The 26,035-nt window shown below is 43.6% G+C and overlaps 1 protein-coding gene across 2 annotated transcripts; it reads left to right on the top strand.

Moving 5' to 3' along the window:
• Positions 1–53: 53 nt before the first annotated feature.
• On the top strand, positions 54–25,717 carry SPSB1 (splA/ryanodine receptor domain and SOCS box containing 1). 2 transcript variants are annotated; one of them, XM_074218516.1, is made up of 3 exons: positions 54–683; positions 6,693–7,534; positions 23,544–25,717. In XM_074218516.1, exons 2-3 carry the CDS (start codon positions 6,841–6,843, stop codon positions 23,669–23,671), a joined length of 822 nt encoding a protein of 273 aa, XP_074074617.1. In that variant the 5' UTR covers positions 54–683; positions 6,693–6,840; the 3' UTR covers positions 23,672–25,717. The 2 variants fall into 2 exon arrangements, with proteins under 2 accessions (XP_074074617.1, XP_074074618.1); XM_074218517.1 differs by lacking the exon at positions 54–683 and having other exon boundaries at positions 696–7,534.
• The last annotated feature ends 318 nt before the right edge of the window (positions 25,718–26,035 follow it).

The raw sequence follows: 26,035 nt of genomic DNA, 5'->3' as shown, positions 1-26,035 counted from the left end.
ATATATATATATACATATATATATATATATTACTATAAAATCATTAACATTTACATAGTGCTTACTATGGGCCTGACTCTAGATCCAGGGCCAAGCTGAAGTTTTCCTTTGAATAGAGAGGACAAAGCATTGGGGGAGGTAGTTCTTCTGACCTGGAGAGCCACCAGAATGGGTATGGAGTCAAGGTGCAGTGGACTCGTACACACTCTTCCAGGAGGAGCCAGGGCTCACAGAGATGACAGGATATTGGGGTCGATGGTTGTATTTGTTTGAGGAAGTATATATATATATTATATATCTATAGTTGGAATAGATTTTTGAAGTCCTTCCCAGGTTCTAAGAATGACTTCTTTCATTTGACCTTGATTCCCCAATGCCACTATGGTACTGCCATTTTATGGATAAAGAAATTGAGGCTGAGAGAGGTCAACATGATGTGCCAGGGTCACAGAACTGTCATATGTGAGGTCTCTCATAAAAGGGAAGCCTAGGGTTTTGAGGACAGGACTGCTATTTGGTGATCTACCTGGGCTTTAGTCAGTGATGCTTCAATCATCCCATGGAGCCCAATCTCATATTTGGCTTTTTCTTCATTCCCTCAAGGTTGTCCACATCTTGGTCAGAGCCTGCGACTGAGGGAACTGGTGCTGGATCCTGGAGTAGCCTGGGCTGGTGTTAGAACGGTAAGCTACTGGCCTTTCATTTCTGTTTCTTTTGAAGAGGGTGGGGGACCTTGCCCAGGGATGGGGGTAGTGGAAAACTTAAGACACAATTCAGGTATTCTTGGTATTCCTCAGTCTCCAGTGCCCCATTGTTATTGGGCAAATGAAAAATATCAATTGGAAATTTTAGAATTGGAATTGTGAAAAGGAAAAAAATTAAGAAAAGCAGTCAAACTCTTGAATCATTCCTGCAGTTTCTCCTGTCAAGAAATTCTGTTGAGGGGTAGCTAGGTAGCTTAATGGAAGGAGAACTGAGCCTGGAGTCAGGAGGACCTGAGTTCAAATCCAGACACCTAATAATTACCTAGCTGTGTGACTTTGAACAAATCACCAAAAAAAAAAAAAAAGTCTGCATAGCACAGCAGAAACAGTGCTTGGTGTGGCAGGTAGGATGGGTCTGGGTTCAAATCCTACCTTGGAAATTGACTAGCTTGCAAGATTCTGGGCAGGTCACTTAAATTCCCTTCCCATCATTTGGCTCATCTGCAAAGTGGGGATGATAGCAGCGCATCACTTCCCTGGTTCAGTTAGTCATTAAGCATTTCTGAAGCACCTACTGTGTGCCAATGTGTAAAGGCTTGGGATACCTAGGAAGATGAAAGATTGCCCTGGCTTTCTGTGGCACCATATGTCAAAGACTTTGCGTGAGCCATAGAAACAACAGCTGTTTGGAGTAAGGAGTTTTTGGGGGGCAGGGGGTACAGAGGAAGAGGTTAGAGCCAGGTTTACCTATATCAGAGAATGTCCCTAATGCCTGAGAATAAGAAACAAAAGAGAGCTGTTGTCCCTTTGAAGGGGGGAAGGGGTTTCAATATCTAGGCAGATGCTCAACGACCATCTACTGGCATCCCTTTGTTTTCAGATGAGAAAGGGAAGGCCCAGGTCGTCACTTGCCTAGGGTCTTTTGGTCTATAAGTATCAGAGGTCAGTCAATAAGCAGTTCTTTCATCATTTTACTGATAACTATGAATATACAAAGAAAAACAAAGAATGCTGGGATTTGAACTCAGACCTTCCTGATTGCAACTCTTGAAGCCAATCTGCTTAGCAGGGGACACTACTGACATCTGTCTCTGTTCTATGTCAGATGAGAAGGGCCGCGTGACAGTCCTGGGCAAGTTGACCCAGGCTGCTGAGGCCAAGCCCACAGTGGGTGATGTCTGGATTCCCCTTCCTTCCAGGGCACCCTGGGTCCAGGAAACCAAGGAGAATCAATATTCCAACTCCCCAGATTTCTCTTCTTCCTGCTATTGATGGGCAGTTTGGCCGACCTGGCTCTTCTGACCTCCTGGCAGGCACACTGTGTCCTGAATAATGTAGCCAGAGATGATTTCAAGGTGGAAAATCAGTAAACCAAATAAAGGAGGAAACACAGGCAAATGACTCTCCTCCACTCCTCTGCCCAACCCCCCCCCCCCCCATCTGCCTCCTGGAGTGAGGAGCAATCTCAGAGAGAAGCCCAGCCTCCTCATTTTACAGATGAGGAAACCAAGACAGAAAGAAACAAAACCACTTGTCCAAAGACATGCAAATAATATCTTCTTTTGTGGGGTAAGAGGCTGTCTAACCCAATTTACAGATGAAGAAACTGAGATCCAAAGAGTCAAATCCAGATCTTTGGCCTCCAGTTGGACCCACTGTACCAGCAACTGCCTTTTTCCTATCTCTTGTCAGATAAGCAGATTGAATTTGATTAAACTTTTATTAAGTGACAGCTAAGTCACAGACCTTATGCTAGGTTCAAAGAAATAGAAGGGGGAGGGAGGAAGGAGTCCCTACCTTTATGAAGCTCACCTTCTCCCTGGTGGGAGTGAGGATGTAATGTGGAGCAATTTAGGAAAGAGAAATTGCTAAGCACTTGGGGGAGATTGAGATAGGTCTCACCTGGGAGGTGGCAGCTGACTCAGGTTTTGAAGGGAGCCAGATACTCGACAAGGCCTAGGGGGTACCTGAGACTCCAGAGGGCCTTATTCATTTGGGACTGGCAATTTACTTTTTAAATAAGACCTGTTGCAGTGGATAGAGCACTGGCCCTGTAGTCAGGAAGACCTGAGTTCAAATGTGCCTCAGACACTTAATAATTACCTAGCTGGGTGACCTTGGGCAAGTCACTTAGCCTCATTGCCTTAAATAAAATTTTTAAAAAGTATATTATATTAAATAAGGTCTGTGATTTCATTGGATTTTTGGAACATTCCTGATGACCAACTCTCTTAGTTGACTAACAGAGAGGCAACTCTTAAATATGGTGTCTCAGGATCCCTCCCTCAAAGAGACTTTGTTTATATGGGTCCTAGTGTCAATATTTACCACCTTAGAAGTGAAAAAAGGTCTTAGTATTATTATGAAAATAGTTTTGATTTCGTGGTCATTCCAAGGGTGCCTGGATCTTACTCTGAGAACTAATCACTGTCTTAGAAGAGCTGGAAGCTAGTGCATTGTGTGGGGTAGAGTAGGTTCTTTACTTTTTTTAAATTTTATTTATTTAAAGCAATGGGGTTAAGTGACTTGCCCAAGGCCACACAGCTAGGTAACGTTTAAGTGTCTGAGGTCAAATTTGAACTCAGGTTCTCCTGACTCCAGGGTCAGTGCTCTATACACTGCATAGCCTAGCTGCCCCAACATAGTAGGTTCTTAATAAATGTTGATTGATCCATCAATTAATTGATTGAGGAAATGTTGATTAATTGATCAATCTATATTAAGAAATTATGCCTTGCTCAGGGACACTAGGCAGGACTCAAACCCATGCCTTTCTTGAGATCATCTCTCTACTTTTCCTAGATGCCTGGCCCCATCTCTGATCTTGGGCTTGGCACCCCACTCCCTCATCGAGAGCATCCCTGGCTCCATCTGTTAGCATTTTTCTCTTTCTGTCCCTAGAGTCTTGCACATATTAGCAGCTCCATAAATGTTTGTTGATGAATTGTCCCAAGGGATCAGAATAACTCATTATGCATGGATAATTCTGGAGGAGGAGGAGAAGAAATGGCTCCAATATTCAGTTCATTCTACTGTTTTTAGTGGTTCCAGCTTTCCTTCTCATCCCCACCTCCTCAACAGCCTTTGTGGTCTTTCCCTTTTCCTCATGAGTTAGATGGGGCTTCATTGACCACCAAGTTCAACCTTGTGACTGAAGAATCCCATTTACAATGTACCTAACAAGGGGGTCTTGTCAACCTTTGCTTAAAGATCTCTAATGAGGACTCCAGGATGACACAGAGGGTAGAATATCCAAGGCAGGATTTGAACTTGTGTCCAGGTTCAGTTCTATTCTGAAACTAGAAGCCTCCTAAATGTTGCTGGAACCAGACAGAACAAATGTTATCCCTCTTTTCCAGGAGATGCCTGGCAGGTACTTGTAGCACCTCTAGCTAAGCATCCCCAGTTCCTTCAACCACTTCCCCCCCAAAAAAAACATGAACTTGAGACTTCAAAGTGACACTAGTCATAGAACCGAATTTGAATGCATTTTGTCTCATCTGTAGACTTTCTGAGGATTCTGATGAGAAGCATGGTACTTGAAAGAGGTCTCAGGAGATGTTCAGATGACTCCTAAACAAAGGAGATGCTTGGATCTTAGCTCTCCAGCTGACCTCAGAGACCATCTGGTCCAACCCCCTCCATTTTCCAAATGAAGAAACTGAAAACTAAAGATGTGAGATGTAAATGTGATGTTAATGCATTGATTGGAAACCAAGATGATCCATTAGGGATCCGTCAGATAGAGTTAAAAAGAGCTGGCCTCAACAAAGATGTGGGTTCTAGGTCCCATAAGCAATAAGCCTCTAACAATGGAATTTCAACCCAGGGCCACTGACTTGTGAAAGGGGTGTTCCCTTAGTAAATTTGCCCAACTTCATAGAGATGGTGTCAGTGGCAATACAGGACTCAGAAAAGAAAGGGCAATGCCATAGCAAGCTTGCCAAATAATAAATATAAAGAAGAGGGAAAGAGCATTCAGGATTTGAACCTAGGGCCATTGATTTTAGAGCCAGTGATTGAAAGCTGTATGGTCAGTGGTTCCTCTGTGTTCTCTGTGAACTTGGGTAGCAAGCATTGGGGGATGACTAACTTGGGTGTTACTCCAACAGGAAGTATCATGACTGAGGAAGAGGAGGTGGTGGTGACACCCCCATGGGTGGGCAACCGATTGGAACATGTTGGCAACAATGCATGCATTGAGTTCCTCTCCTGCTTCCCGCTTCCTCTTCACAGCCAAGGAATCTATCTAAAGTATGGTTCTGGCCTCAACTATTCAGGCCAGCAAAGGGAACATTATTCACTTGGGGATAAAATTGTAATTCATATCTCCACTCACTGTGATGACTTACAGAGTGGTGACCATCTCTCTCCAAAGGCCCTGTTGGACTTGCTCTGTGGGAGGTGGAAAGAGACTATTCAGTGACTTTTTCAGTTTCAAAATCAATTAATTCATCATTTAACAGGTAATTATTAAGCCAAGACCTTAAAGACAAAAAAAAAAAAAAATAGAGAACTAAGCAGTCCCTACTCAAAAAAGCAAAGTCTGCCAACCATTTGTATAGTGCTTTTACTTAACCTGATATATTACTACTATTATTATCATTCTCATCACCGATTAGAGGAAGAGGTAAAGCTGGGATTATTAGACTAACATAACTACTGCCATTAAACTGATTTAAAAATTTGTACCAGCTTATCAGTCTGTGCGGAGGAGAAAAGGCCCTGGTAGGATGACCAGAGAGGGCCAGCTTTGCAGATAAGGAGGACAATAATACTAACTGACATGTATTCAGTGCTTTACAAATAAATTCGCATTTGATCCTCACAAAGCATTGGGAGGTAGGTGCTCTCATCATCCCTACTTTACAGATGAGGAAACAGACTGACAGAAGGGAAGTGACTTATCCAAGCTCACATTGTATGAGTCTGAATTTGAATTCAAATCATCCTGTCTCTAGGCCCAGTCTTTATGTACTGTGCCACTTAGGTAACCTAAGGACAAGTAGATCTGGTCCTTGGTCTGATTTCTGATACATATAGCTCTGTGGCCCTAGGCAAGTGGATCTCCCACCTACCCCTGAGCATCAAATATGCGTAAAGTGCTTAGTCTATACCTGTCTATATAGGATTTGACCTGTAGAAGGCATTATAAGAATACTAGCCAAGCTGAGAAGCAGCCTAGCTCAGTGTCTAGAACACTGGAGTTGGGAGTCAGGAAGACTTGAGTTTGACTCCTGACTCAGACCCTGTGGGACCTTGAGTAAGTCACTTAACTGCAGTCTGTCTCAGTGGCCTTGATTGTAAAATGAGGATAAGTGATAGCACCAACCTCCCAGGTTTGTTGAACCGTTTAAATGAGATAATACATGCAAATCACTTAGCACAGGGTCTGGCACACAATCAGTGCCTAATAAATACATATTTCCCTCCTTTCAATGGGACTCTGGGCCAGTCCCTTAACATTTGGGTCCCTTAAGCTCAATTAATTTATCAGTAAAATGGAATAATAAAATGTGAGGCTCAAATAAGACATGCAAATCTCTTTGCTTATCTATGTAAATACCTCACCTTCCCCACTGGGCTCTAAGCTTTCTGTCTCATTCATCTTCCCCTTTTCCTCCGCTAGCACTAGGCCCCTTAGACAGAAAGAATAGACCTTGAAAGCCTGGCATTCTGGCCTCCAGGAGTGCAGTCAGGCCCTTGGCCAGTAAGAGGGACACCTGCTGTTTCCTTGAACAAAGACCCATGACTGGGGTTTGGGGAGCAAGGGGGGGGGCACATATTTGGCTCCAGTCTGTGACCCAGCAGTTGTACTCCAAGACTTTTCTTCTGTGTTCTGCTAACAGGTGTGACATGAGCTTTGGTTTCTAAAAACAGCAGATGGGATGTGTTGTTCATTTATCCAGTTTCTATGACCCCTGTAGTAATATTTAACTTTCCCCCCTCCTCTTCCCCCCTTCATCTGTTTTTCTTTCCATCCTTTAGGCAATCTCGAATGCTGCACAAGTTGACTGGGTCTCCCAGCAACCTTCTTTAGGAATCTTGCCGGTATTTGATTGGAAAACAGGACAGAAGGCCTGCAATTGATGAGTTTGCCTTGGGAGGACGTAGGAAGGTGAAGTCAGACGTTAGCATGGGTCAGAAGGTCACTGGGGGGATAAAGACTGTGGACATGAGGGACCCGACATATAGGCCCCTGAAACAAGAGCTCCAGGGCCTGGATTACTGTAAGCCCACAAGATTGGACTTGCTGCTGGACATGCCCCCCGTGTCCTACGATGTCCAGCTGCTCCACTCCTGGAATAACGATGATCGCTCGCTCAACGTGTTCGTGAAGGAGGACGACAAACTTATCTTTCACCGGCATCCGGTGGCCCAGAGCACAGACGCCATCAGGGGGAAAGTGGGGTACACGCGTGGGCTCCACGTGTGGCAGATCACATGGGCCATGCGCCAGCGTGGCACACATGCAGTCGTGGGGGTGGCCACAGCAGATGCCCCCTTGCACTCGGTCGGGTACACAACCCTCGTGGGGAACAACCATGAGTCCTGGGGCTGGGACCTGGGGCGGAATAGACTCTATCATGATGGGAAGAACCAGCCAAGTAAAACTTACCCTGCCTTTCTCGAACCAGATGAGACTTTCATTGTGCCAGATTCTTTCCTGGTGGCCCTAGACATGGACGATGGGACACTGAGCTTCATTGTCGATGGGCAGTACATGGGCGTGGCCTTTCGAGGACTCAAGGGCAAAAAACTTTACCCAGTAGTAAGCGCTGTCTGGGGCCACTGTGAAATACGAATGCGTTACTTGAATGGACTTGATCGTAAGTATTGACTTGGCCCTTGGAGATCTGTCTGCCATCTTTCTGCTTGTGGGGGGAACTCTTATCATGGGGGGACTCTTCTCTTTGGGAGGGCTAAATCCATGGAAGCTGGTACTCAAGAGCCCAGCAGAAAACAATTCCATATTTCGCTAATGACCGCTTACTATGACCACTTGTGTGTCCAGTGAGAGTCACTTCACTGGGCCTCTATTTGTTATCAGGCCTCTCTAAAATAAGGTGACTGGGCTGACTGACTTCTGAAGTCCCTTTGGGCTCCAGACCTCGATTTTTAATCAGTAACTTGTAAAATGAGGGGATTGACTAGGTGGCTTCTGGCATCCCTTTCGACTTAGTGAGATTTATGAACCTATACATAGAGAAGCCAGATCATAGTGAGTATGTGTGAAGGGAGGGAGGAACTCTTCCTTTGTTTTCCTTGAAACTAGAAACACCCACTGGAGCCCCCTAGACTATTTTGCAAGTAGATAGTGATGAATCAAATTTTTATTAGCTGGCTGATCCCAAGAAAGTCGCTTGATTTCTATGCCTCAGTTTCCTTATCTGTAAAATGATGAAGTTAAACAGGATGGTCTCAAGTCTGTGATTGATAGTTCCTCTGTATCCCTCTTCTCCCCAGAATTCTAGAAATTCCAAAATAAAATGACGGGTATAAAAAACATGAGTAAAAGGAGAAACAAAATTAGCCATATCTACAAATGGATATGGTGGTTTAACTTTAAAAACTCCAGAGAATTGGCAGAAAACTAAGACCATTTTTATCTTCAGCAAAAGAAGCAGGATACAAAAAGAATGCACAAAATCATCGGCTTTTCTCTACATTGCTAACAAAAAAGGCAAGGAAACCAAGAAATTCCATGAGGAATAATTACAAAATGCACAAAATATCTGGGAGTCAACCTACCAAGGCACACGTGGGATTTATTTCCATGTAACTACAAAACTTTCTTTAACAAAATAAAAGGAGGGGCAATAGTGAGTCAGAGGGCCAATTTAGAGACAAGAAGACCTGTGTTCATGTCATTTTATGAACCTGGGCAAACAACTTACTACCTCAGGTAACTTTCTTTAATGTTTGATCAATCAATTAATGATCATTTATTAAGTGTCTGCTATGTGTCAGGGACTTAGGTTGCAGAAAAGAGGGTTCCGCAACTAGTAGGCATCTGTGCTGGCGATGATGGAATTTCTTCCCTGCTCCCACTGAAGTGTTCCCTGTATCAAAAAAAAAATTGCAGAAAAGAAAGATTTAAGTAACTGTGGAGAACACAATATTGTTCATGGTTGGGCAGAGCTGTTATTTTCAACCCATGGGTCAATTTTTTCCTTGTCCTTTGTAGCTCCAGACTGTCAGAAGATAAGGTTGCATCTGTGTCTCACCTAATAACCCAGTGTTGATTGGCATCCCTTTTATGATGCATGTCCCTTACAGTTCCTCCTTAACTCATAGCTTGTGTGGTTCTCACTGAGGTGTAGACAAGTTAGTCATTAGGGTGGAACCATCTGAGAGGTTTTCCTCCTCCTTGCTAAGCATCTTCCATCCATGTTGGATAGAGAAGTAGACAAGAGAGACCGCATGGGCTAGAAATTGACAGCAGACGCTCTGTGAAGCGAAGAGAACTCTCTCGGGAAAGATGTGTGGCTATTTGTAGTCTACTTGTCTTTGAAAGGCTCTCTGCCCCATGGGAGAGGGACTAGGTTAGCTTCTAATTCCCCTCATTTAAATTATGAAATATCTTTGGGCAAATAATCTTTTTAAAATGGACAAACACTTCCTACCTTAAATAGCCCCGATACAGGCAAGAGTACCAGGAAATCATTTCTTCCCATACAAGTAACTATTTTCTCTGCATCCTATATGGAGCTGCCTAGACCTTTGAGAGGTCAAGTGACTCCCCGTGGGTCATGCAGCCACTAATGTGGCCCTGGCGGGACTGCCCTTAGATCTTCCTAACTTCAGAGCCAATTCAAGCTTCCCTCATGTTGATGTGACATTGGGAAAGTGCTTTATCTACATTATCTCATTTGTGGAGGTAAGCAACTCTTTGTAAGACATCATGGCAGCCCTGCATGTCATAGTTTAGGTGAGAGCCTTGGATTCAGGAGGACAGGAGTTCGAATCCTTCCTCAGACACTTGCCACTTATTAGCTGTGTGACCCTGGGCAAGTCACTTCACCCTGATTGCCCCTCATCCAGGGCCATCTCCAGTTGTCCTAATTCATATCTGGCCACTGGACCCAGATGGCTCTGGAAGAGAAAGTGAAGCTTGCCAATTTGCACGTTTATCATGGCATCACCTCCTTGATGTTTTGGTCTTCTTCAAAAGTGAAGGACAAAAACCATTATAAAAAAAACAAGTTTAGGTGATAGTCTAAACTGCCTGCTGCCTTTCTAAAGACAGAGACATAGGTTTGATGAATTGATGGGCATCTTCGCTGCTTCCCTTCTGGCTAGATGGTGGTAAATGAGGGCTATTTTGATCACCTCCCCCTCCCTCAGCCTCATGCTCGTCCCACCGAAGTATGGATGATGGCCAGCAGCTTAGACCTTCCTATGCCTCTGACCTTGGTGGGCCATGAAGCAGGTCTGGGCTGGCGCCTCAGAGTTCTAGCCTTGCTCTTCAGGGCAGACACGGCGGTGCATGCGGTCTCCCCAAGCCCGGTCAGAGTTTGGGAAGCTGAATGCAAATATTTGCCCTTGTCTTGGGTGTCTCAGCTCCCTTATCATCATGTTCCGCTCCTTCCCTCCCCTCCCATCCCCAAACTACAGCCTTGGAGAGGCGACGAGGGGGGGAAACAACCACATGACTGGACGTGGGTTAAACGTGTTGTTGTTGTTGTTGTTTTAATTTTACTGTGGAACCTTCTCTCTGCCCCGTCACCCCCACCCTGCCTTAGCTTTGGCTGGGGTAATGAAAACAAGTTCAACGGCCGTGTCTGCGGCTTCCAGAGCAGCTCAGTCTTGACCTGAAACAGCCCCAATACCCCCAAGTCATGAGACTCTCTTCTGGGCAGAGGCGGCCGGTTGGGTTTCCAACAACCACCCGCTGGGGAACCAACCTGGCTTAGGGAAACCAGGGAGGCAAGTCCTGGGAGTCTGTCTCCAGATGCCAAATCAATGGGCTGGAGCTAGGGCATATTTCACACCCCAGGCCCTGCTGTTCTTGGGAGGAAGGGGGGGGGTGTAAGAGAGGCGAGGAGATGTGTTCAAATCTCAGCAACTTGCCTTGTATGATGAAACTGTACTAGGTGACCTCAGTGGACCCTTTTGGCCCTGAATCTCTGCTCCTCTGACCTATGGAGGACGGTGACGGTACAAGGGGTGCTAGATATGAAGCTGGGAAGAATGGATTCAAATCCTTAAGTGGCTTTAGGCAAATTACCCTAGTAAATCCTGATAAATCTAGTAAATAATAAATCCTAGTAAACCTACCAAATCCTCCTGAAAAATGAAGGCACTGGAGTAGAGATGGTCTGTAAGATCCTCATCTACCCAAAATCTGTGATTTATTTTTCTTCTTTGTGTCTTTGCATTGGAGAAAGTAAAAAAAAAAATTCACAAGTCTTTCAATACTGAATATCTCCTGCCCTATTTCCTAGGTGACTTCAGGCAAATCACATCTTCTATAAAATGAAAGGGTTGGACTAGACTGACCCTTCCCTGACTGAACCTCTGATCCTACATTTCCAGGCAGATGAATTTTAGGATAGAAGAAGGTTTAACTAATCCTGAAAACCCCCAGGAAACTGGAGTTTTTAGATTTGAAGACCATGGCGGATTGCCTGAGGTCAGTCTCTTGGATCAGCTCAGGAGATGAGAAATTCCTGCTCACCGTAGCATTGGCACAGCAGCTAGCACTGGTGTGCGGGTTCACTCCATTTCATTATTTATGCTCTGCTAGGTAGGAGATGCAGAGTTTAAGAGCAGGACCCAGATTGAGTCATGATGAGCATCCATATCAGAGTCCTGGAGGGAAACATCTCCTGGGGCTGTCGATGACCACTTGTGTTTCTGCTGCTGCGTAGTTGATGAATAGCATCATCGCCAGCTTGGACTTGTGCACAGATGGGCATTTTCTTAGCTTAATGACACCTTCCATAAAGGGGTAAATGTCTCTTGGGTGGAGGTGTGGTGGCCCCACATCTGACTGGAACAGTGGAACACAAAGGGAAAAGGATTGGGAGTCCGAGCATCTGGATTCTGCTCTGTCGCTTTTCTCTGGGCTTCCATTTCATCATCTACAAAATAAGGTCTGGATTAAATGACCCTCAGGTCTCTTCCAGCTTTCAATCTTAGTTCAATTCAGTAAGCATTTATTAAGCACCTACTGTAAGCCAGGCACTATAAGTGACCATGACCCCAATGCAGTTCCTAGTCTTAGCCTAAATAATGGGTTCAAATCCCAACCTAGACACCTGATAGCTGTGCAGCCCTAGGCAAATCATGTTATCTTTCTCTGCCTCAGTTTCCTCATCTTTAAGATGAGGGTGCTAGTTATTATCATCATTATATCTTGCCTCTGACACTCACTAGTTGGGTGATCCTAGGTAATGTCATTTCCCTCAGTTCCCTTATTCATAAAATGGGAATAGTTTTTGAAGAAAGGCAAACTTGAAAAACTACCCAAATAGTCCTCTTGTCATCTGACCCTGCTTTCAAGGAGCTTGACCCCCTCGGAGAGAGAAAAGACTTCATGCATATATGATCTGGGCTCAGAGGCCCTGAGATTCGAATCCTGATGCTGTTGGGTTTTACTCCCTTTGTGACTGTGGACAAGTCACACTCTCTAGGCCTTAGTGCCTGGACTGAGGTGACCTGAGGTCTGTATTCCTCTGGACAGGCAAGGATAGTTTACGACCCTCATCAAACAGCTAGGTGGATGGACCCAGAGTCAGGAAGATGTGAATTCATATCCAGCCTCAGAGAATCTTTTAACTGGGTGACCCTGGGCAAATCCCTTCCATAAAATGGAGAAGATAGTAAGATTTCCCAGGGTACTTGTAAGTATCAAAAGAGAGAACATCAGGGACAAGCCAGATTTGGGTTGTAAAATGAGGGGTTGGATCAGATGCTTTCTAAGGGCCTTTGGTGGTAGAGTGTATTGTGGACTTGAGATTGGGAAGACCTGAGTTCTTATTCTGCCTCAGACATTTATAGCATGGAGAGAATCTGATGATCCAGTAGGATAATTGTAAAGTGCTTTGCAAACCATAAAGTGTGACATAAATTCTGGCTATTGTTTTTGTTGTTATGATTATTATGATCTTAATTTTAAATCTATGGTCTTCAGGCCCCCCCCCATCATGACATCACAGAAAAATCAAGTTGGAAGGAATCTCTCAACCCAGGTAGTTGAGGAATTCCTTCTTTAATAGCCCTAACATATCTTCACTGGAAGACCTCTTTTGCTGGGGAGCTCTCTACCTCCCATCAAAGCTCATTTCACTTGGGGTAAGCTCAAATTCTTATAAAGGCTTTCTTTTTCCTTAAATAATATTTTATTTTTCCCAATTACATGTCAAAACAATTTTAATATTCATTTTAAAATTTATATTTTATTTTTCCAGTTACATGTTATGAAAGTGTTTCAACATTCGTCCACATGCACATGCATATTTTTAAGTTACATAATTTCCTTTCACCCTCCTTTCCCACCTCCCTCCCCTCAGCAGCAAACAGGTGAATTTTGTATATACACATTTGTGTTTAACATATTTACAGATTAGTCATTTTCAGTATGAGGAATTAGAATTGAGGGAAAAGAAAGAAAATCATGAGACAGGAAAGAAATACATCAGAGAAACTTTAAAAAGTGAATGTTGTGTTCATTCAGATTCTGTAGGATTTTTTTTTTTTGTTTTTGTTTTCGTTTGGTATTTCTTCCTGTGGATGAGGATAGCATTGTCCATAGCTGGCCTCCTAGGGTTGGCCTAGCTCTCTGAACTGCTGAGAGGAGTTGCCTCTATCCTGATTAATCATCTCACAGTTAACATTCATTTTTTAAAAATTTGAGTTTTAAATTCTCACTCCTTCCTTTCTCTCCCCCCCCCCCCCCGCCTGAGATGGTAAGTGTTTTGATGTTGCATGTATAGTCATGCAAAACATTTCCACATTGGTCATATTATGAAAGAAAACACTGACCAAAAAAAAAATCTTCATGAAAAATGTTTCAATCTGCATTCAGACTATCAATTCTTTTTCTGGAAGTGGATAGATAGCATTTTTTATCACGAGTCCTTTGGAATTGGGTCTTTTTTGTACTGCAGAGAATAACTAAGTCATTAATAGTTCTTGATGATTCAGTATTGCTGTTACTAAGTACGATGTTCTCCTGGTTCTTTTCACTTCACTTTGTATCAGTTCATATAAATCTTCTCAGATTTTTCTAAAACCATCCTTAAAGCAAAATAAATATTCCAACATAATCATATACCATCATTCCCTAGTTGTTGGGTATTGCTTCAATTTCCACTTCTTTGCCACTTCAAAAAGAACTGCTAAGAATATTTTTGTGCAGGTGGGACCTTTCTCTTTCTGTTTTTTACTTCAAGTAGTGGAATTATTCAGTCAAAGGGTATGCACAAATGAAGTATTTCTTTTTATTAAGACTCAGGTTGCCTCTCTACAACCTTAGAATTAGGGTTAAGTTTCTGGGACCTAACAATCAAAGTCTATCTCTTACTCTTCCCTGGGATAGCTCTAGCTACTTCAAAGTAACTTTCGTGTACCCTTTAAAATATCTTTCTTCATTTAATAGCTGAGGAAACCGAGGCTCCCAGAGGTTCACTGATCTCACCAAGGTCACACAGCAATTTTGGATGAGAGTCAGTACTTGAACTCATGTGTCCTGATTTCTTAGTCTTGTGTTCCCTCCATTTATATATAGGGACCGGACTAACAGCAGACCTACCCCCCCTAACCAAGGCCACACTTGTTGCCAAGATTTGAAGTGGATCCAGTAGCAGCTCTCCCTATTCTCACCAGTTTCTGGGTCTTCTGTCTACCCACCTGTGTCAGAACTGCCACTGCTGGAACCTGGATAAGAAGTAGTCTCCCTTCCAGGCTAGCTCTGGCAAGCACCAGAGATGACCGCTGATTTTTTTTGGAAATATATCGGCCTAATCCTTGTTCCCCAGGGGTGGAGGGAGAACTTGGATGGCCATCCCGTGCCGGATTCATCTGCTGTTCTGGGAAGCTGACCGGAGGATGAGCCAGCTCTGGACAGAAGAGGCGGCTGTTATGACTAATTGGTGATTGTCCTTATGCCTTGGCCTCAGGCATGGGGGGGGAGGCTGTTTGGAGGAGAGGTCTGTCCCTGTGCTACTCATGCCCTGGAAGCTCCATTGGCTCTGGCCTCTTTGGCCACCGAAGCTGGAGAGCCTGGGGGAACTGGACCATGGACCATGTGCTTCCCCAGTGAGGAGGTTGAGAAAGCTTTTGGCAGTTCCTGGGTTAGCCAGTGCCCTCCCTAGAAACGTAGAAAGAAAAAATTGATGTGTAAACATGGGCAGAGCTGCCAAAACTTTCCAGAGGGAGACTCCCAGAATTCTCAGATTTTTCACACACACGCACACACTCACTCACTGTGACATACACGCACACACACACATACATTCTTTCTCACACACAGACACACACACAGACACACACACACACACACAGACACACACACACACACACACACACACAGTCTCCCTCTAAGGAGACATGTGTTTGTTCTGAGATTTTTTTCCTACTTTCTCAGAGAAATATTTGAAAATAATCTTCGACTTTTCCAGAACTCTTTAAAGTTAGCAAAATACTTTTGAGTATGTTATCTCATTTGATCAATCCTCACAGTTAACCCCATGGGGACTTTGGTACTGCTGGTGGAAACTGTAGCCATTTTGTAGATCCATCTCACAAGGTTGTGAGAATAAAATTAAATTATTTAGGTAAAACATTTTGCAAATCTCCAAGTGATATAGATATATATATATATATATATATACATATCAGATATATAGATTTGCATATGCATATATATATGTAACTAGGTATATGGTGGCAGTGATATTGATGATAATATTAATGCATAAAAATCACATTATAGAAAAATAGAATGGTAACCAGTTTCTGAAAGGTTTTAAGTCCTAAATGGGAATGTATATTTTATTATGGAAGCAACAGGAAATTACTGACCCTTAGAAAAACCAGTAAATGTCAGAGATAGTATTTGAACCCACATCTCTCTGATTCTTAAATCCAACATTCTACTTTCCCACAAACTCCTTCTTCATTACTCCCCTTCCATCTTCCACCTCTGTGCCTTTGCCTAGGCTATGTCCTGGAATGTCTTCCTTTCTTATCCCTTTCCTCTTACAGTCTATCTGATGCCATCTCCTAGGTGGGGTCTTTCTTGAACCACTGGTGACTAGTACTGATCTCCACCCCCCAAAAAACAGCCCCAAACTTAAAGTTTGGTCTTCTTTTTGTGTGTGTATTTTATACCCCAGGTGAATGTAAGTGCCTTGAGAATAGGGGACTGTTTGATTTTTGCCCTTCTATCCAGTGGCCTGCACATAGTAGGTGTTCAGTGGATGCTTCCTGACCAGTTACTTGGTCAGCACCTTATGTCTGCTGGCTTGATTGTAAGCGACTTGTCCAGAAATCATCTCTCAGTCCAGTGATCTTACCACTATCCCTGCATGCTTATGTTTCATTTCTCTTTGGTTTATAGTTGGTCACAGAGGAACAGGAGAGACAGATCTCTCATAAAGATCATTTGGGGGATTTTTAAAAATAGGTCACCAGGTAACTTTTTTACTGAAATGAGGAAGTCTCTATTCATGCTCTCTTCCTGTTCCCTAAATAAATAGCGGCCAAATGGTTCATTTCCTAGTTTCTCGGCATCCTCTTCTAGCTGGCTTCCTAACCACCCCCTTCCTACACCATCCTCTCCCCTGGAGACGTTACTCTTCTGTCATCCATGTAAATCATGGTGCCTAGAATATATGACAAATTCATGTTGGTAGATCCCATTAAATGAATGGGAGCCTTCACTTCCTGGACATTGGCTCTGCAGCCAATTCTGTTACTCCAAATTAAGATTTATTGGTGACCTTCTATTGTCACCTAGTCCATGAGGGGAGCCCTAGGGCCACCCCATTTGACTGATACTATTCAACCTCCCATAATTGGCCTTGAGGTCAGCCATGGAGACCCATTTTCATAGGGTCCAGAATTCCAATCATTTCAGATTCAAGTTTCTAATCTGTTTCTTGTCATGGAGCTCTTTGGCAAACTGGTGAAGCCCTTTCTCAGAATCATTTTTTTAACTAATTGAAGGAAATGGTCAATTTGAGCTAGAGGTAGGGAAACAAAGATGGAATTTTTATTTCCCATTCAAGTTCACAGATGCCCCCCCCCAGGTTAAAAATTCCAATCTATATTTAAAAGGAATCCCCTTTTATAGATTCCCCCAACCACTGCTTCCCATGAAGGGAAGCCTGTCTCATACAGAACAGGTCTAAGGGTTAGGAAGCCTGACTTCGCCTTTTTGCAACTTTACTCCATCTTGGAAGAGAAGGAATAAGCATTTATATAGAGCCTATGGTATGCTAAACACTTAATAAACTCATTTGAACTAACATGGCACCTTGTTCTGCCCTCTAGGGCCAAACAGAGCAAATTTAGTCCTTCTTCCATATAATAGCCTTTCAGATATGTGAACACCCCCCCCCCCAAACTTCTCTATTCTAGTCTAAACACACCCATGTCTTTAATTAATCTTCATATATCATGGACTCAATTCAGCTTATCCTTAGATATCTTTCTGGTTCCTGACTCTACCATCCCTTACCATTTTTACATCTAGAATTTGATAAACTTGTCTTTAATACATCCACACATATATAAATATATGTGTGTATTTATATAGACATCTAGATATAGCTATATCTATATAGTTAAAGCACAGGACCAGTTGCAAATCCTTGGAACACCCTCCTAGAGATTTCATGTCATGGTGACATGGAACCATTAATGACTATTCTTTGTATTTGGTCATTTAAACCAGTTCTGAATTTATCCAAGCATACTGTCAAATAGGTCGAGGCAGAACAAGAAGAAGCAGTTAGACAGATTTGACTCAGGATCCGTAGTTTGCCGAGCTCCGATCATTCCATCTCATCCATAAGAATAGTGGGAGAGATTGTTCCAAATGACTAATGATGTCAGTATAACATTGTATTGTATTGTATTGTGTGTATTTTTGTATGTATTTCTATTATGTATTTATATATAAATGCATACATATATAAATGTATATATCTTTGCTGCATCAATATACCAGTAAAAATCATGTCAGATAAAGGATGAGATTAGTATGGCAAGATCTGTTCATGGAATTTCCATCATACTTAATGATCAGCTCTTTTTCTAACTGTTCTCTCCCTTTGTTTAATTTGCTATAAATTTGGGGAGGTTTTGGGGTTTTTTAGAGAACTGTCACAAAAGAGAGCATGCCAGGAAGGGATATACTTAAAAAAAAGAATATGGTGTGTGAAAAACAAAAGATATGATTAAAAAGACTATGTGATTAAAGTAGCAATAATGTATTAGAGAATTTTAGTCAGAAATCAGAGCTAAGGTCATTGAACTTACAGATCTTTATAAAGGGATGGAAACTGGGGATTCAAACTTGGAATGTCCCAGTTAGGCTTTCTTTGTGTTGTATCCTCTCTCAACTTATTTTAAATAGCCTATCTTCAAAATATGCAGGGAACCCATGATAATGGGCCTTGAGTTTGCTTTCTATAAAAATCAGTTGAAAGAACTGGGGCTGTTTAGTCTAGAGAAGACAAGGGAGGAGGGAGGAGGGAGGAGGTGGGTAATGACAGCTGCCTTCAAGTATGAGAAGACCTGTTCTGTAGTTATTGGTCCGGATCTCTTTATTACCAGCAGGTTGTAAAGAGACAGATTTAGGCTTGATGTCCTGAAAAATTCCTCCCAAATTAGAGAGCCCACAGGTGGAACAGATTATCTCAGAAGGGAGTCAATGGAGGATGCTCCCTTGTGGTCCTGAAGGCTCTTTGAGACAGTGGTCTTCGATTGACTTACTCTGATCATCCTCCTTCAGTCCATAGGGAAATAAGCAGGGGGGCACCTTGTATGTTAGAAATTGATGAGTCAGCCACAACTCAGCAAGCTTTTTGTTTGTTTTTGCACGGCAATGGGATTAAGTGACTTGCCCAAGGTCACTTAAGTGTCTAAGGCCGGATTTGAACTCATATCCTTCTGACTTCAGAGCCGGTGCTCAATTCACTGCATCACCTAGCTGCCCCCTCAGCAAGCTTTTATTAAGCTCCTGTTGTATGCCCAGTACCATACTGAGCCTTCGGGATCCACAGAAAGACAAACAGTTCCTGCCTTCATAAAACTCCCAGTCTAAGGGAGACAAGATGCAAACAAGAAAGAAAGGGATTCTTAGCAGATATCTAAGGAAAGTCTCAAGATGGGACAGTCACTTCCAGTTTGAATGGTATTGGACATGTATCATTACTTAGTATTTAAGTTTTTATCAGATGAGGTATTTGTAAAGTGCTTGGCACAGTGTCTGATGCAGTAGGCACTTAATGAAGACACATTCCCTTCCTGTCAGGGTACAGTTGACATTTTTCCTTCCCTGCCCCCTCTCACACAGCTCCCCCAGCCTCAAATTAGGAGCTGTGGGTAAAAGGCAAAAGGAGGCAAATTGAAGTTGGACCCAAGGGAAATCTTCCTTCCCATGAGAATTGTCCATAGGTGGAATGGGCAGCCACAAGAAGTAGTGAGTTCCCCATCACTGAAGGTCTTTAAGCCCAGACAACCACTTATTGTGGATGTTACAGAGTGGATTCTTATTCACAAAGGATTTTGACTATTTGGTATCTGTCCCTTCCCACCCTTGAGATTCAGCAAGATGGCCCTAAGGGAAAGGAGAGTTTTTAACCTCCTCCATAATGACACCCAGATTGTTCAGCCCTATCCTGTGGGTGGTGAAGCCTTGACAAGCCACACCTTAGCCTCACTTTTGCTTTGTTAAACCTGGGGGTGTTGGAAGAGGTCATAGATCCCTGGCCACTATGTGACCCCAAACCCAAGGACTGTGCCATGAGTGTGAGTTCTTTCCTAGTAATGGAATCTTGTTTTGACTCCTTAATACGTGAACTCTTGGCAAGGGCTTAAATCTCCTTAAACCCTGTTCTAGTGATATTTGCCCTCATTGAATAACCCAAAATGAATGGCGTCCAGTTTTTTAGAGCACTTGAGAGTTTGCCAGAAAAAAAAAAAAAAAAAAAACATTGGTCATCCTTTCCTCAGAGTGGGGAGGGAGCCTCGAAGATCCATCCAAACCCCTTGTTTTGCAGATTAGGAAACTGGGACCTAGTAACTTGTCTAAGATCACGCACTGTGCAGATTGACAAACATTAATTAAATGTGAAAGGCATTGGGAATACACCCATGAAACAGAAAGTCCCTGCCTTGCTTAACTCTACCTATGAATTTGGGCTCTTAATAAATGTTTGTTGACTGTATTGTATTTCAGACTGAGTTCCAGAGGGCAAGACCTGTCTTTTGTCTTCTTGGTATCCCTAGGGCCTGGCACACAGTAGGTGTTTAATAAATGCTTGTCATCTATTATTGCATTTTAGTCTATGAATTCCAGAGGGCAAGGCCTGTCTTTGCCTTCTTGGTACCCCTAGGGCCCGGCACACAGTAGGTGTTTAATAAGTATTTGCCATCTTTATTGCATGTTAGTCTGTGAGTTCCAGAGCGCAAGGCATGTTTTTTGCTTTCTTAATATCCCTAGGACCTGGCACACAGTAGGTGTTTAATAAATGCTTGTCCTCTATTGCATTTTAGACTGAGTTCTAGAGAGCAAGGTCTGTCTTTTGCCTTCTTGGTATCCCTAGGGCCTGGCACACAGTAGATGTTTCATAAATGCTTGTCCTCTATTGCATTTTAGACTGAGTTCTAGAGAGCAAGGTCTGTCTTTTGTCTTCTTGGTATCCCTAGGGCCTGGCACATAGTAGACATTTAATAAATGCTTGCTGCTGGCTGACAGTTCATCCTCTTTGTTGCACAGGGAGTTCTTTCTTGTTTTGGGTGTAGGTTGGAGGAGTTGCCTTGGCAGCACTTGTAACTGAAATTCTTGCCCAAGCTGTTTTAGCCCCCAAGCCCCTGGCCATCAAGTGATGGCTTCCATCCACACTGAAGCCGAGACATCGTCCTTGTGAGGTCATTGGTCTTCTTCAAGCACAAAGGACGGACCACAAGATTCAGGATAATCAGCACAGATAATAATACCAGCCAGCATTTATATAATGCTTGCTTGTGTGCTGGCAAAGCTTTTATCATTAATATCTCATTTGAGATTGAGCCTCATTGATTAACAACTCATTGAGCCTCACACCAACCCTGGGAGGTAGGCTCCATTAATTAGCCCTCTTTTACAGAGGAGGAAACTGAGGCAGGCAGTGGTTAAATGACTTGGTCAAGATATCTCTCTCTCACACACATACACACACACACATATACACATCTTCTACTGAGTCATATGGGGTTCCCTTAAGGTCACACACAGGGATTAAGTGATGGGGTGGGATTTGAAGCCAGATCCCCAACCCCTAATCCATCAGGACTTCTACCACACCAGCCTCCAGCTCCCAGTCCTTGATGCAGACAGCTGTGGAGTCATTCAGGCCCATCCTCTGTTGTTCTCTGCTCCTGCCCCTGGCTACCTCCCGGATTGGAAAGGAAACATCTGTGGATTCAGCTACTGGGAGGATTCAGGACAGGGTGTTCCTTGATGGGAGAGCCACCCCATGTTAGTGAGAACTAGCCTCAGGAACACCAGCTGGGTGTCCCCAAACAACAACAGTACACACACACACACACACACACCCCATGAGAATTGGCAGAAATCCTTGAGGGTCACATTGTTTCATGCATGTCTGTGCTGAGTGTCTCCTGGTCCATGACCCAGAGCAGGCTGACCCCACGGGTGCTTGGCTAGGACCTGAGCCAAGCCCAGCAGGGTGGGAAGGCCGAGGCTAGAACAGGTTGTCTGCCGTCCTCAGGGCTTCTGTGCTGGCCTCAAGCCTCCAGGGTTGGATGGCCCCCTGGGAAAGTGGGGAGAGACTGAAACTCTTGGAGGACAGGAAATGTTCCATTTCTCTCCTTGTATCCTTAGCCCTTTACACCATCCTCAGCTGGTGCTAGATAAATGCTGATTGATTGATTGAAGGACCCTGAAAGGGATGGTCAGTTCTGGAATTGAGATTCCATTGAGTCTAGCCAACCAGACAGAGAATCGCAGGTCCTAAGAAGGAGTAAATCTCTGTTGGCGTCTACATCCATGCCAGTTCCCCTCAGAAGAATCCCTCTACAATGTTCCCCACCAGAGGATAGGCCAGTCACACAAAAGGCACTTAATAAATGTGGATTCATTGATTGAAGGGGTCTTCCAGACTTGGGGAACCCACTTCCTCCCAGTGCAGTCCCTTCAAGCCTTAGGAGGTGTTTCTAAGTGTTAACATCAAGCCTCAATGGGTCTCTCTGGCTTCCCCCCAAATCATTCCTCTTTGTGGCCAAGCACTCAAACAGAAGCCCCTTCCAGCATGGTGGCTCCATAATCTCTCCAGGATGAACCCTATTTGTTTAGCTGTTGAGAAGAGGACCCACAGAATATCAGTGGGCAGAGGTGAGTCTTTGTCAGGTTACGTTTGGGACCCTTCAACACAGGTCCAGCTAAGTGGTACAGAGAACAGAGTGACGGGCCTGGAGTCAGGAAGGCCTGAGTCAAATCCAGCCTCAGACATTTACTAGCCATGTGACCCTGAGCAAGTCTCTTCATCTCTGCCTCAGTTTCCTCAATTGTAAAATGGAGATAGATAACTACCTATCTCACAGAGTTGTGAAAATCAAATGAAATTATTGCAAAGTTACTATTATTATTATCATTATCTAGAGTATTGATCTTAGATCAAATCTGACCTCAGTCATTTACTATCTGAGACCCTGGGCAAGTCACTTAATGCTCTACCTCGGTTTTTGCACCTGTAAAATGAAGATAATATCAGCACCTACCTCTTAGGATTGTTGTGAGGATTCAATGAAATACTATTTTTAAAGCTGTTAGCATAGTGTCTGCTATACAGTAGGCACTTAATAAATGCTCATCTCTATCCACTATGCCAGCTAGGGGCATCTCCTTTTTATTCAAGTAAGCTAGAAAGGGACCTCAGGGTTCATCCTAAACTAACCTAATGAGCTCCTCTTCACACTCAGGACTGTTGTGTTATAAGACAGAATCTCAGTTGGAAAGGATCTGAGTTTATCAAGACCAGAAGTTCATAAGCTGAGGTCTGTGGTTAGATTTCAGAAAAGAATCTGAATTTAAGTAAGGAAAAAATACATCTTTATTTTGATATATATGGTTTCTTTTATAACTTTATATATTTTAATTTATGGATTTAAAAACAGGAATCTGAGAAAGGGGTTCATAGACCTCACCAGACTGTCTGGGCTGACCTGCACCAGGTTGTCTGGCACCAGGGTGAGAGAAGAGCCTGGTGCCTCCCTGGCAGGGCAGCTCCTTGGCTTCCTTCTCCTGCATGTCCTACAGTCTGAAAGCCAGTGTCTATTAAAAGGACTCTCTAGGGATCCACCTTCTCCGTAGGACTATCTTAAGGTTAAGCTTTAGAAGGATTTTTTAAATAAAGCTGACAATAACAAAAACTCATTAAAAAAGATAAAGAAAATGGGATCCTGAAAAAGGGCTAGGAAGCAATTAGTGTTCTTCCCTAAGATGTTGTCTCATTCTGTACTCCGTATTTATTCTTTCACTAACAAAAAAGCAATTTTTTTTATTACGCATAGAAAAAACATATTGTAGACCCTTGGAATTGGAGAGTCAATTATTGTAAAGTAACCAAGTGTGTTTTCTCTCTCTCTCTCTCTCTCCAGCTGAACCACTGCCTCTGATGGATCTCTGCCGCCGCTCCGTTCGCCTCGCCCTAGGGAAAGAGCGTCTGAGTGAGATCCATGCCCTGCCCCTGCCAGCATCCCTTAAGGGCTATCTTCTCTACCAGTGATGCACCAGCTCAAGGCCCGCTGCCATCTGGGACTGGGAATCAGGAAATCCAACTGTGTGAACCCACTGAGCCGCCACTGGGGTCCACAGCCCCCTTCTTCCCCACCCTGCCCAACTCCCCTCTTCCTCCATCTGGCTGTTTCGACCTCACGAGCCAAGATTCCCTCCTCCTTTCTCGCACCCCAGTCTTCCACCAGATAAAGACAGACCCTAACAGCAGGCTCATCTAGTCTTCATCCCTTGGAAATGGCCTCTCAGAGTGTGGGCAGACGAGTGTCCTCTGTGGATTTGGATTTTATTTTCCCTTCTTAAAAAAAGAGAGACTTTATTTCTACAGAAGTAATAAAGTGTGTCCTGGTCAGTCCACGAGTGGGAGTACGGAGCCCTCAGCTTCTGCCCAAGCGGGACAAGGCACCGTCTCTGGAAGGTTCCAGGGCCAATTGGGGGAAAGTCACCATTACTGGCAATAAGGAGGCCAGGAAGCATCGAGGGTGCTTGGAACTGACCGATGACTTCCCTTGGGTGACAAACGTGGAACCTCTTGGGTTACTCCTGCCCAGGAAATGCTGCCATTTTAATAAAGCTGACAATGCCAAAAACTCATTCTGGACCCTTAAAGAAAATAAAAAGAAAATGGGACCCTTGAAAAAGGCCGGAAAGCAACTAGTGTCATTCCCTAAGATGTTGTCTCACCCTGTACTCTATATTTATTCTTTCACCAACAAAAACCAATTTATTTATTCCACATAAAAAGAAAACATCCCTTTCTCTCCAATGTGTGTCTTGCTCTCCCACCCCTCTCTACTCTCCACCTGCTGTATCACTTGCCCTTGGCCAAGAGGTGTATGCATAGGTATGGGAGCTTCTTTTTGTTAGCTTGGCCTGTAGGGAAATTTCAGGCTAGACCAGAAGCTTGGCAGAGCAGGTCCTTCCTCAGACTACAGGCTTCACGTGCAATAGTGTGGCCTCCGTGGTCCTCTGAAGCAACTCTAACATCCTGCCACCCTCTTTTTTCATCACCTCTTTATCTCTTGACTGGACATCCTTGCCCAGGATAGTTAGACACACAGTTGTGATCGTTTTTTCATCCTCAGGTTGTTCATCTCAGCCAAGCTGAGGATTCATCCTCCTCCCTGGTTTAGTCATCTAAGAGTACAATTTTAGTATTTTATCCACTGCAAAAATGAGAGAGAATGAGGTTGGGGGGACAGTAGTCGAATTCTTTGCCATTGTCCCCCAAGCCAGAATTCAGTCTGGGCAATTGGTCCTGTCTCTGAAAGCAGGTCCCCTGTTCAAATGCAGCTCCCCTGGTTGCTTCTTCTGGGGCTGAGGAAAAATGCCTCAAGAGCCACCTTCCTGGCAATTCCTCCAAGGTGCAGGCCAAGATGCAGGCCCCCATCCCCCACCCCTTTATTTTGCACATTTTGTTAACTTTGAAATCATTTTTCGAATCCAACTTTTGGTTCAATTCTGTACAGGTACAATAGATGACTTTATTTGTTTAAAATGTTTAATATATATATTTGTCTATGTAAGAGATGTTTTGAACAGCTGCTGTTGGATACCTTTTTTAAAAAAAAAAATCTACTTGGAGAGTATATTTTTAAAAGTGTAGAATTGGTGCCAAGCCCTCGCGGGGAGTCAAAGTTGCCTCCCCCCAAACCGTTCCTGTTTGTTGCTGTTATTTTTCTAAGGAAAACACACTCACGCACCCACCTACACACACCTTGTCAGATGACAGGTCTTTTCCTCATTTTTGTTACAGGGTAGGACACACACTCTTACTGTTGCACAAGAGAGAGTTTCCCATATAGAGTTCATCATTCAATTGCCTGGCCCCTCCTCACCCCATCGTCTTCCACCGATGCTGAAAATGTTGCCGTGTCACCTGCCCCCCCCCCCGCCTCTCCTCTTGTTTCAGGTTCAACCCCCTCCCTCTGTATTGCCATCCCAGTACATAATTGCTTTGTTTGGTTTTAAACTCCTTTCTATTTTATGACTGTAGAGAATACTCAGTAACCTAATAAAAAAGTTTATTAAATTTGAATTCACTTGGTTAGTTTCTCTTTGGGCCTTGGGACCGAAAGAGGGGGCTTCTCAGACTTGACCCTTGACCCTCCCTAAATCATCCCTTGATCTTTGGGAGAGGAGAGGTGAGCCCCTTGGGATGAGGCAGGTCTCATTACAGCCTTGCCCCACTCCTTTCCTTTGTAGACTCCACTGCCAAAGTGATTTTCCTGTAACATCTGACCCCATTGTTTCCTTATTTTAAAAAAGTCTTCCTTTGGAGGTTTCCATATTGTCTCCAGGACAAGAGCTAACTTTGTCAGAAAGCCTCCCACCCACCCAATCGGAGTCCATGTAA

Source organism: Macrotis lagotis, chromosome 1, assembly GCF_037893015.1.
Source record: "Macrotis lagotis isolate mMagLag1 chromosome 1, bilby.v1.9.chrom.fasta, whole genome shotgun sequence".
NCBI classification, from domain to species: Eukaryota; Metazoa; Chordata; class Mammalia; order Peramelemorphia; family Peramelidae; genus Macrotis; species Macrotis lagotis.
This window is presented reverse-complemented; position numbering and strand designations above follow the sequence as displayed.

Coding starts and splice junctions, on each gene's coding strand:
- SPSB1 (XM_074218516.1), top strand. CDS start 6,841: ATGGGTCAGAAGGTCACTGGGGGGATAAAGACTGTGGACATGAGGGAC. Junction 7,535..23,543: donor TTACTTGAATGGACTTGATC/GTAAGTATTGAC, acceptor CTCTCTCTCCAG/CTGAACCACTGCCTCTGATG.